The sequence below is a fragment of the Atheta coriaria genome, unplaced genomic scaffold, assembly GCF_025399875.1.
Source record: "Atheta coriaria isolate IRGN ID8LTWV9N9 unplaced genomic scaffold, Caltech_Dcor_3.1 hic_scaffold_2_pilon, whole genome shotgun sequence".
NCBI lineage: Eukaryota > Metazoa > Arthropoda > Insecta > Coleoptera > Staphylinidae > Dalotia > Dalotia coriaria.
Window position 1 is genome coordinate 3838464 of NW_027045444.1, and position 12694 is coordinate 3851157.

Consider the following 12694-nt stretch of genomic DNA (forward strand, 5'->3'; position numbering starts at 1 on the left):
TTTAAAAGCCTAAAAATGCTTTAAAAATCAAAATTAAGTTATTCTCTGGAAATAGACGAAATATCACTGATTTTGCTTATAAAATTGTTAATAACTTTAACAATAATCAACAGATTTTAACCATTCTCACTACAAATCATAGCTACATAAATTATTAATAACAATATGCATAAAATTTACACAATTTATTACTTTTTACAGGATAAAATGGCTCCCAAAGTCAACAGTGGCACCAAAACAACAAAAGGAATAATTAAGGAAGATAAGTGTGGTTGAAAACAAAATTCCACCGATATATTTATAATTAATGATATTTATTTTAATTCTTATAGCAAAATAAAGTCATCATTCGTATGTACAAAGGTTGTGTGTACCGAAACAGCGTCGATACGAACTAAATATTAGTTATAATGCGTAAAAATACTGAGAATAATCGTTACTACAATAATGCGTAAATGCTTTCAAACATGGGGGGCGGCGGCGGCGGCGGCGGCGGCACCGAGAGAGATCCTACACACATGGCCATAGAAAAATAATGCTAGAAAAATATCCGCGCACATCGAAATTTGTTGCTGTCCTCATCCACACACACACACACGAAATACATCATATGATAATGTTTATCACACACAGCCACACACTCCATGCACACTGCGCGGCGGTAAGTACGCGTTGGCGGCCGTGTGGCGGTTACGTACAGCCGCACCGGTCGACGACCATGCCCGGCAGCGTGCCGTAGACGATGTTCATCTCCTGGTCGAAGTAGAGCATCGAGATGGCGCTCATCTTGCGCGGGACGCAGCAGGTGGCGCCGCTGCGCCCCGGCGACGCCATGTACAGCACGTGTGAGTGCGGCTGCTTCTGGAGCGTCATCGGCGGGCAGTCGCCGCTGCAGTAGTGCGCCTCGTAGGACTTGGGCGCGACGACAAAGTCCCAGCCGAAGGACTCGAAGTCCACTGTCAGCGGATAGCGGCAGCAGACGGATTGGTTGGTGTGGTCGTTGCAGTTCAGGGACATGCTGCGGCGCGTGCGGCGGCGGGCTTCTCGCGTGGTTATTTCCACGAATGGTACCTGCAACACAACGGAGATATTTTGTTAGTAATTTTGATTTTCTTATCTGGCGGTTGGTGTGCGTGTGGTACGCTTGCGAAACGTGTGCTAGTTTTAGGATGGAGATAAGCGCGCCACGTGCTGATGAATTAATTATTTATTGGGTAATGTTTGGTTTTGAAAAACGTTTTATGGGTTTTTATAATGTTTATGGTATATAAACTATATATTTTTGGAAAGGTAATTTAATTGGATATGAATTGACGGTAAATTGATTAGAATCGTCTTATCAGTATAAAAATTATCGTAAATTTAGTAAAAATTTGCTTTTTGGTTTTAAAATTTTGTTGCGGTAATTTCAAAGTTAATTTAATGATATTTATCATGCGTTTGGGTTGGCTATTATGGTGGAGTCTAATAGATAGTTTAATTTTCTATCACATGTTTAAAAAATAACATTAATTTTGTTATTATTTTAAAAGTTATAACAATTTTACTAAAATAATTCAAGAATTATTGTCATTTTTAAATTTAAAAATTTGTTTACTTTGCAAGCAATTTACGGTCAATAATTAAGACTTGAAGTAGTTTTTCCTTATCAATATTAATAGATAATTTAATTGTTTATGATTTGATATTAAATTTGTTAAAATTGAGCAATTATTGCGGAAGTTACATCAAATTTAGTAAAACTAAATTAAATTTTTGTAATTTTTGCTAAATTACTGAAAAAATAAGTTTAAAGCTAATTATTCAATATTTAGCTACACGTTTACCCCGAGATTTAATAATATTTTAATAAACAATTTATTTAGCTTTGTTTTGAAGAAAAAATAATTCAAATCTGATTATTATTAACAAAGTTATCACGATTTTACACAAATATTACGTTTTTTGGTATTGCTTTTTAAAACTTTAGCTTCGCGTGTAATTTTATATCCTTAGCAGGGATAGCAACTATTTAATTTATACATCCGCGAGTAGATAATTAAATTATCTATTATTCACAACCAAATTAATGCAAATTTATTTATTGCTTAAAAAGTTATTGTGATTTTACTAAAATATTGCGTTATTGCGTCATACCCTTTGAAACATCAAATTTCGGGTCAATTTTCACCCCTAAATATCACGCCCCTTTACAAAATTAATAGCTAGTTGATAGATAATTTAATTGGTAACTATTTAACATAAAAATAATTCAAATCTAATTATTATTAACAAAGTTATCGCGGATTTACTAAAATATTTTGTTTTTGACTCAAAATTTTTAAAACATTTCATTACTAATCAATTTTCACCCCTAAAACTCTCACCCCATAACAAAATTAACACTATTACTCATAAATAATGTAACTATCTTCCATATAAAGTTTAAACAATGAAAATCCACCTACAACTTTAAAACCTACACCGAATTCCCCAAAATGTGTACCACGCAATATTTAACAATCGATTGTTCGCGAATTGTATAGGCTACGCTAAACACCTGATAACACCGACGCAGCCGAAGGACTCGAAGTCCACTGTCAGCGGATAGCGGCAGCAGACGGATTGGTTGGTGTGGTCGTTGCAGTTCAGGGACATGCTGCGGCGCGTGCGGCGGCGGGCTTCTCGTGTGGTTATTTCCACGAATGGTACCTGCAACACAACGGAGATATTTTGTTAGTAATTTTGATTTTCTTATCTAGAAGTTGGTGTGCGTGTGGTACGCTTGCGAAACGTGTGCTAGTTTTAGGATGGAGATAAGCGCGCCACGTGCTGATGAATTAATTATTTATTGGGTAATGTTTGGTTTCAGAGGCGTTTTATGGGTTTTAGTAAAGTTTATGGAATATAAACTATATATTTTTGAAAAGGTAATTTATTTGGCTATTAATTGCCGGTGGATTGATTAAAATCGTGTTATCAGTATAAAAATTATCGTAAATTTAGTAAAAATTAGCTAAAATTTGCTGCGGTGACTTCAAAATTAATTTATTAATATTAATCACGCGTTTGGGTTTGATATTATGGTGGAATCTGATAGATAATTTAATTTTCAATCATTTACTTAAAAAATAACATTAGTTTTAATGTTATTTTAGAAGTTATAATAATTTTACTAAAATAATGTATGATTTTTTGGTAATTTTCAAGTGTTGAAAATTGTTTACTTTGAAAACGTTTTACGACCATTTGTTATAAATTAAAGTAATTTTTCTTTAATAGAATTGATAGATAATTTAATTGTTTATCTTTCTAAGTCAAAGTTTTTAAAATTTAGCAACAATTGCCAATGTTACAACAAATTTAGTGAAATGAAACAAAATATGCATAAAGCTTTGCAAAATCAGTTATAAATTAAGTTTAAAGCTAATTATTCAATATTTAGCAACATGTTTACCCCGGGATTTAATAATATCTTAATAAACAATTTATTTATCTTTGTTTTGAAGAAAAAATAATTAAAATTTCATTATTATTAACAAAGTTATCACGGTTTTACTCAAATATTACGTTTTTTGGTATTGATTTTTAAAACTTTAGCTTCGCGTGTAATTTTATATCCTTAGCAGGGATAGCAACTATTTAATTTATACATCCGCGAGTAGATAATTAAATTATCTATTATTCACAACAAAAATAATGCAAATTTATTGATTATTTAAAAAGTTACCGCGATTTTACTAAAATATTGTGTTATTGCGTCATACACTTTGAAATATCATATTTCGGGTCAATTTTCACCCTGAAAAATTCCACCCCAAAACAAAATTAACACCTACATTAGTAAATAATTTCATTATCTACTATTTGTAACAAAAATAATTTCAATCAGATTATTATTAACAAAGTTATCGCGGATTTACTAAAATATTTCGTTTTTGACTCAAAATTTTTAAAACATCTCATTACTAATCTATTTTCACCCCTAAAACTCACACCCCATAACAAAGTTAACTCTAATACTCATAAATAATTTAATTATCTTTAATATAAAATTTAAACAATGAGAATCCACCAACAACTTTAAAACTTACACCGAATTTTCCAAAAATATGTACCACGCAATATTTAACAATCGATTGTTCGCGAATTGTATAGGCTACGCTAAACACCTGATAACAACGACGCCGAAACAATCGTTTAAACAATCTCCATACCCATATAATATAATAATGTACGCTTACATACGTAATCGCGGAAGTCTCCCGTCATTTGCGTGAATTATTTATAGCGCCACACAATTGATAACACATCGTTTTGCGTCAAATTCGGACGCGTCTAATTGTTGCACGAGTTCTAAATATTTACATTAATCACCCGAGCAGAGATAACTAGGGTACCATTGACCTGTGCCGTACCTTATTCGTGCTGGTGCTGGTATTATCAACGGTCGCATTAGTCACCACGACTTTTTTACCATTGCTGGTGCCGCTGATGACGAAACCCAGATTTTCACGTGGACTTCGGAACCATTCGGCGACGAGTGGGGTTATGTCCAGCTGGAGCCAGTCGCCGCGGCCACGTGGTTGCGGTACCTTTTTGGCGGCCATCTTGGTGAGGCCGGGTGTTTCGCCATTTGCGTAGTCTTTGTATACTTTGTAGACTTCGAGGTGGACCATTGGTGGGTTGGAGGTGGTGGAGGATGGTTTGCGGTCGCCGGTGCCTTTGACGTAGATGAAGATGGTGGCGTTGTGGACCGCGTAGCGGGTGATTGCTTCGGAGAATTGGAAGTGGAGGATGTCGTGGTTACGCCAGGTGTGTCTTAGCCGCGGATCTGGAATAGAAACAATAGAAAATATTAGATTTATTAGGAAAAACGTAAAAATTTGGTGGAAATTTCTTGTTTTTTGAACTTTAAAAATTAATTACTTAAAACTAATTGAGATATTAAGTTTATTTTGCTTTTGATTGATAGAGTGATAATGTGGTATAGTATAATTAATTTGGTGTTAGTGTAACTGTCATGGCGTCGACGTTATGACGTCTCAAAGATGGCGGAACTCCAAAACTCACACTTTTTTACATTTTTTAACTTTGACGTTAGTACAAATATTTCCCAAAAACAATATTAGTGTCATTTAAAAGCTTATTAAAAGGCTTTAATTTGATGCCAAACACAATCCAATATAATAATTAGTTTAGTAGTTATCAGTAAAATAAAAATGAAAAAACTCAAAAATTAAAAATTTAACAAAATTTCTTGCTTTTAAAATTTTAAAAATTAATAACTAAATAACTAATCAACATATTAACTTGATTTAACTATTAAATGATAGAGCAATACTCTATTAATCTATAATTAATTTGGTGTGAGTATAACTATCATGGCGTCTCAGTTATGACGTCACAAACCTCTCTGAACTCTTAGAACCCTAACACTTTCACTTTTTATCACCATTTAAATGAAATTATTAATTGATAATCACATTCCGGATTTGTTTCGAAGTGTGAAGCTGTGAAACACGCCCGACGACATTGCCGCCAGCGTCAACAGTGATTAATCTCAGAGGTCAAGAACTGTCAAACGAATACAACACTTTTCTCATTTCTTCTACTTGAATAGTTCAAATCAAATTAAATGCCTCGAAATTTAACTAGAAATTGAATTAAATGATTTAAATTGAGTGCATCATGTACGTAATACTATATGGCGTATTGTTTATTGTTAGCGTGTGGCTGAAACAATAATTATTTATTTATTTATCGGCGTCGCAGTAATGCTGTGATAAGTGGAGTCTATTTTGAGTTGCACTGCATGTTGAAACAATAATAACTCGAATTAATTATTACAATTATATTTGTTATTATGTGCTGCAGTGGCCAGACAAAAGAATTCATCCGCTTATCGTTTAACTCCTCTTACTTTGTTTATTGATATTGAAACTGAAGCAGAAACTTAAACTCAAACTCAAGCCACGATGGATTTATAATGATTTTATTAGCTGTAGAGCTTTATTTGTTTATGTATTTAGTATAGGTACGAGTTGAGTAAAGATGGTGGTTGATTAACTGTCATGGCGTTGATATAACCTCGAAAAATCGATAATTTTCCGAGAAACATTTAGTTTTTGATGTTTATTGCTTGAAATATTGTTGGATATTGATAAATATGGTATTGTTTTAAACGTATTAAAATTATCTATAATTTGATACTAAATTTGATTTAAATCTGATAATTAGTTCAAAAGATATCAAAGAATAAAATTGAAGAACTAAAAAAAAATAATGAATAATTCAAATGATAAAACTTGCTTTTATAACTTTCAAAATTAATAACTACAGAACTAATTAAGATATTAACATGATTTAACTTTTAGGTGATTGAGCAATGATGTATTCAGTTATAATTAATTTGGTGTTAATATAACTGTCATGGCGTCGACGTTATGACGTCACAAAGATGGCTGAGCTCAAAAATCACACTTTTTACTCTTTCTCACTAAGCGTCTTGTAGCAAAATGTTTCATAAACAAAATTAACATAATTTGAAAGTTTATTAAAAGTGCTTTAATTTGATATAAAATATAATGAAATATCTTAATTAGTTCAGTAGTTATCAATAAATTAAAATTGAAAAAGAAATCAAATGAAAATATAAAAGATATTTCTTGCTTTTTTAAAATTAAAATTAATAATTAAATAACTAATCAAGATATTGATATGGTTCAACTTCCAAATACTAAAGCAATAACGCATTAATCTATAATTAATTTGGTGTGAGTATAACTATCATGGCTTCTCTGTTATGACGTCGCAAAGATGGCTCAACTCAAAAAACTAAAGTTTTAACTTTTTTAAGTTTTACCTTTAGTAGAATAACTTTCCAAAAACAATATGTATATCAATTGAAAGCTAGTTAAAATGGCTTTAATTTGATATCAAATTTATTGTTATCACTTTATTACTCTAGCCCCAATGGATAAAAAACTGTGTGAAATGATGCGTAATCATTTCTGATGCATTTTTTTGTTGTGGATTTTTTGTTCTTGAGTCCTTGGCCGCCGTTTCGCGTATCACATACCCAATTGGGTATTGTTATCTAATGAAGGCGGCATTCGGGGCGGCCGGATCCTCAGCAAGTTCGCGTAAGTAGAGTACAATTGAGTGGCACCGCGATGGCATCCATAATTCACAGGGTCAGAGCAGATCATTGCACTTGCATTGCATTGCATTCGCGGCCCGCCGCGCAAACTGTCAACTGGCGGCCGCCTTTCTTCGCCAGATCGCCGCGCATCTCGCGCTCATCTCGCGCACATCTCGGTTTAATTATAATCGCGCGCGCGCGTCTTCTATTTTCGCCGCCCGCCCGCCGATCGTCGCCTTTATTGCCTTGTTGTTCTTTTTCGTGAGGTTCACGGACGAGCGCACGGACGGGTGCGAATGCACCACGCATCGCGGTCACACAACTAATTAATTATTTCATACCAGCCGGCAGGACAACAACAATACACCGTCGGTTGACAAAATGTTTTATTTTTAACGCTCCACGTCGCAATCTTAATACAATACTATCAAAAGTAGTATCATTTTAAAGGTATTGAAATTATCTTTCATTTGATACCAAAATTGATAAAATTCAATAATAATTTAAAAGTTATTGTGGTTTAAATTGAAATTTATGAAAAAATATGAAAATTTGGTTTTCATATTAAATTTATCAATATTATCACTTAGAATTAAGGTAGAATGATAACAGATATATCAAATGATAGCTAAAGAGTTATACTATCAGTCTGTATAGACATCACCTTTGTAGCATTAATAGCAACGTCATAATGACGTCACAAACAATGGCGATAGTAAAAACGTAAAAAAATCTTATTTTATTGATAGTGACGCGCGTAAATATCATTGATAACAAAGAGTGATATCATTTTAAAGCTCTTTAAACACACTTTAATTTGATGTTAAGCCCGAATTATTTGAATAATTTGTGTAAAAGTTATTGAGGTTTGAAATTTGATATAAATTTTAATCTTGAAAATTTTGATTTTTAATCAAAATTAATTATTACTATCACTTATAAAAGGGGTTTATTATTTGTTTATACATAAAATGATAGATAAAGAGTTCTACTATCAATCTCTGAAAATTTTGCTCTTGTAACTTTGATAGCAACGTCATAATCTTCTTTCAAAAAATGGCCGCGTATAAAATATCAAAAACTCTTATTTTGTTGATAATATCAACTAGAATCATTACTGATAACAAAGCTTGTATATTAGTTTAAAGCTATTTTACGCCCTTTAATTTGATACTAAACTTGATAAGATCCATCAAATACTTTAAAAGTTATCACAAAAAACCATAAAATTTGCGACTTGCGATATAAAAATGTTCTTCACTTCGGTGAACATGTGGTGTATGTCACTTGGTGCATCAATTGGTGATTGCTGATTGATGCTGTTATTCGCATCTCGCGAGCAACTCGCGCGCTTCTTCGCTGGAGGTCAGCGCCTCGGGGTCAGTCGGGGCCGGCGCGCGCTCACCAAGGTCAGCGTGACCAACTCGCACAGTGAAATAATGCCCTGCATTCGATGTGTGTTGTCACGCGCGGCCCGGCCACCGCACCGTCACCTGCCGCCGGCCGCCGACCGTTGGAGGGCAGGTGCCCGCAGGCGCAGGTGCCCATCGGGCACCGGCCGGCGGAAATCGCCGGGCGGCGCAGGTAAAGAGGATGTCCGTGACAGATAACGCAAGTGCAACACCTTTCACTTTCTTAATAACGCTTAAGTCTTGAGTTGGTTTAGGTTTAGGTTTATTTACGAGGTGTTTTTTATGCTTGTGCAACCCTTAAACCGTTACAGAAGGCATTAATTTTGATCGTAAACATAGAATATTTAATTGAGTATTTTTAGTTGGTTTTTTTGTCTGTGGAGGCGTGTAGAAATTTTATAAAATATTGAGAGTAGTATCATTTTAAAGTGTATTAAATTGGCTTTAATTTGATGGTAAATTTGTTTATTTTGCGTGTATAATTTGGGAGTTATCAAAGAAATAGGCAGAGATTTCAAGTAAATATTTATGAAATTTTGGTTTTTTTGCATAAAAATTAGTGATATCTCAGGTATAAATAGTGATATCAAAATGATGGATATATCAATAGATAGATAATTTTATTGTTTATCACCAGCGAAAATTATTATTTTGTATCTTTGATAGTTTTGTCATAAATTAAGATTTTGTTTATCTTTTTTCGTTTTTCTTAAATTTTTAAATTTTTTAACAATTTTACGTTTTGTATTTGACAAAAATTATGGATGAACACTTCAATAGTGTCATTTTAAAGCTCTTTAAATTGGCTTTAATTTGATACCAAATTTGTTTATATTAATTAAATAGTTTAATAATTATATAGGAATTAGTCTAGAATTTCGATAAAAATGATGCAAAAATATCCAAATTTATATAGAAAAATGGTGATATCTTACGAATTAATAGATATACGAGAATAATTCAAATCACAAAAGATAGAGAATATATCATATTATCACTGATGAAGATTGTTATTTTCAGGTTTGTATAGTTACGTCATAATTTCAAATTTTCTAATAATTATCAAATTTTGCTTAAAATAAGGAAAAAGTTACTAATTTTTCGTTTTAATGTAGGAAAAAATTAAGCATTAAAATAATGATAACACCATTTTAAAGCTCTTTAAATTCTCTTTAATTTTTTACTAAACTTAATAAAATCCAATAAATACTTTAGAAATTATCATAAAACAAACAAAATTTTTACTTTAAAAATCACCAAAAAATCAAAATTAATCACTTTCAAAACTCAATAACTCCTACAAAAAATAAACTGACAATAACCATCAATATCTCAAAATATGCATAAACAAAAAATCTACCAATCCTGTAAATATCATCAACCTAACAATAATATTCTCCGAGATATTTAAAATTTTCTTAAAACTTTCTTAATTTGCAAATGTAAGTATAAGTCTAATATAGCACAGACTAAATACGAATATGAATTGGTATCTGGACATGAATCTGAATGGTGAATCCGATTTCGGAATGCGGACATTGTGTGCCTACTTAAAATTAACTTCCTCGTCTCCTGCACGACACCGGAGCGTCGCGACGCCCACGCGGTCTAAAATAGCACCGCCTCACGCCCGCCTCACCAACCTCTCGCAATCCGCAATCCTCGCAATTAACCAGAGTGACTATTAATTACAATTAAACCTCAAAACAAAAAAATCAACACAAAAAAATCCCGAAAACGAAAAAAAAAAAAGAAAAACGCTCACGTGTATGAGCATAGGTTTAATTAGAGGTCACTAGGTTGGTCGCGAGAATAATTCCCCGACCAGACGCATTGATTAGCATTGATTTCTGTCCTCGACCGCCAAATTAACACACACACACAACTTACATGGCTGCGCGAACGTGAGCACCGTCTCGGTCTTGATATGAAAGTCATCCTCCTCTTCGGTGATGGTAGGTCCTTCGAAGTCTTGCGGCTCATCGCTCTGCATGCCACTGTACGCCCCCGCACCACCACTCATCATCGCGCCGTCCACTTTGGCGAGAATATGCGCCGGCACCTGCGGCAGCACCCGCCCGGTGATGTTCGGCGCCGTCTGGAAGCCCATGCGGCGCAGGACTTCGCCTTTGATCGCCTCCAGGTTGCGCGATTTTAGTTCTTCGCGCATTTGACACGAGCCGCAGCCGCCGCGCGCACTTTCCGCTCCCTGCTGCTGCTGCTGGTCGCTCGTGGAGGTGGTGATTGTATCACTGTGCGCGAACGTCGCCAGGATTAACAGCCCTACGAGCAGGGATTTTACACTTGAATAACACATGTTTTTTATTATTTTTTATTTTTTTAGTTTTTTAATTTTAAAACATTTTTTGCACTGTGAAACGAACGCACTGAGTAGCACACGGTGTGTGAGGATGATGATTTCGCTTTGCGTGTGCGTGTGGCTTATTTAAGACGCCGAATGCGCCGAACTGAGTATGGTAAGTTGGCGCGCTTGCTATTTATGCCCCGGCGATGGCAGTTGCGCTCAGCGCGCCACTCGGCGCCCACTGCTGACAAGCTGACAGCCACCACGGGAAATTCTTACATCCTTACATCCTTAAGGATAATATCTAGATGCATATCTACCTGCGTTTTATTGCGTATAAACGTGTTATTGCTGCTGATGGTTTTATTGCGTTTTTATTTTGTTTTTGGTTTTATTGGCGGAAGATGTTTAGGTTTTTTTGTGGGAAAATTATGGAGGGGGTTTTAATTGTTGTTGTTTTGGGTGGTGATTGTTTTAAATGGGTGGGGTTATACAGGGAGTTGTAATTAATTTTTAAAGTTATAAAAAGTAAGGTTTGAAATGAGTAAAAATTAGTTGGTTAGTAATTAGGCTGTAAATTTTGTAATTATTGATATTTTATTGTTGTAAAATTATGAGTATATCTTTGATTAGTTATGTTTTGATTGGTGAAAGATTTGTTTTGATATCTTTAAAGGGGACTTCACAAAAATTTTTGAAAGTTTTGATTTTTTGTTTTTTCAAAAAAATTATGAAAAATTTTGTTTTTACTAAATTTATTGTAACTTTAACAATAATTGATATATTTTATTCAAAAAATCATTATAATATCTACGATAATCAATCTTTTGATTGATAAAAGATTTGTTTCAAAATATTTAAAGGGAGCTTCACAAAAAATTCAAAAGTTTACTTATTTTGATTTCTCACAAAAAATGGAAAATTTTGTTTTTTATTAAATTTATTATAACTTATAAGATAATTTATACATTTTATCCAAAAAATCACAACTATATCTAGGATTACTACTCTTTCAACTATTATTTGTTCCAATAAAAAATATTCAAAGATGGCGCCACAAAAAATTCCCAAAATTAACAAATTTTCATCTTTTCTAAAAATTCAACTAAAAAATGTAATTTTTACTAAAACTACGCATAACTCCCAAAATAACTGCCACATTTAAACAAAATAACAACCACAACATCTCAAATTATCACTCTTTTGATAATGCTTACATCTGCGCGTAAATAATTACCCAAAACAATATTTAAAAAATAGTAAACTAAATACTGTATCTCTTCGTAATCTGTTTGTTTGCAACTCTATTTTCTGTGATTGTACGGTGCATGAATCATCGGCATGTTTTGTGGGTGCACGTCGGTTTCGTGCATCGCTGGCCCAACGATGCACTTTCACTCTCTCGCGATAATGAGACGCGCGATGGCGGCGCTTATCGCGACGAAAAATTTCACGGCGACGAGGCGCGCAAGTACAAGTTCGAGCCGCAGTTGCAACAAGCCCGAACTGGGTTACCGGACTGGGTCAAGTCGAATTCAATTGAGCAACATGCGAAAATACGCCCGAATGCATCACCGCATGACCAAAACGGTCCCGAAATGCCTCCGCGCGCACTCGATGTGAAAAATTTATTCAGCGGGTTTGCGTTTTGTTTTTTTCTGACGTCATGGTTGGATATTTTTGAGCACGGCTTGCTGTGTTTGATAGGGTATTTAATTGAGGTGTAGGATTCGATTTTTAGTGGGATAATGTTTATAATTGTGGGAATTATAAACAATTTTGTAAATTGTTGTTTTGTTTAAGTTTTTGATGAGAGAAAAAAATATCTGCAAGTTTAGGATTTTTTGTGGCGCC

The 12694-nt window shown here is 33.9% G+C and overlaps 1 protein-coding gene across 1 annotated transcript; it reads right to left on the reverse strand.

The window, feature by feature from the left end:
- Window positions 1–295: 295 nt before the first annotated feature.
- On the reverse strand, window positions 296–10985 carry myo (growth/differentiation factor myoglianin). Its single transcript, XM_065315594.1, has 3 exons — window positions 10426–10985; window positions 4398–4813; window positions 296–1071 (listed from the first exon to the last, which is right to left on the reverse strand). Exons 1-3 carry the CDS (start codon window positions 10850–10852, stop codon window positions 691–693), a joined length of 1224 nt encoding a protein of 407 aa, XP_065171666.1. The 5' UTR covers window positions 10853–10985; the 3' UTR covers window positions 296–690.
- Window positions 10986–12694: the final 1709 nt, after the last annotated feature.

What these genes read in the sequence shown, in the direction of transcription:
- myo (XM_065315594.1), bottom strand. Translation starts at nt 10,852, where the DNA reads ATGTGTTATTCAAGTGTAAAATCCCTGCTCGTAGGGCTGTTAATCCTG. An exon ending in GCTCACGTTCGCGCAGCCAT is followed by an intron (nt 4,814 to 10,425) that starts GTAAGTTGTGTG and finishes TTTCTATTCCAG; the next exon opens with ATCCGCGGCTAAGACACACC. An exon ending in CCAGCACCAGCACGAATAAG is followed by an intron (nt 1,072 to 4,397) that starts GTACGGCACAGG and finishes GTTGTGTTGCAG; the next exon opens with GTACCATTCGTGGAAATAAC.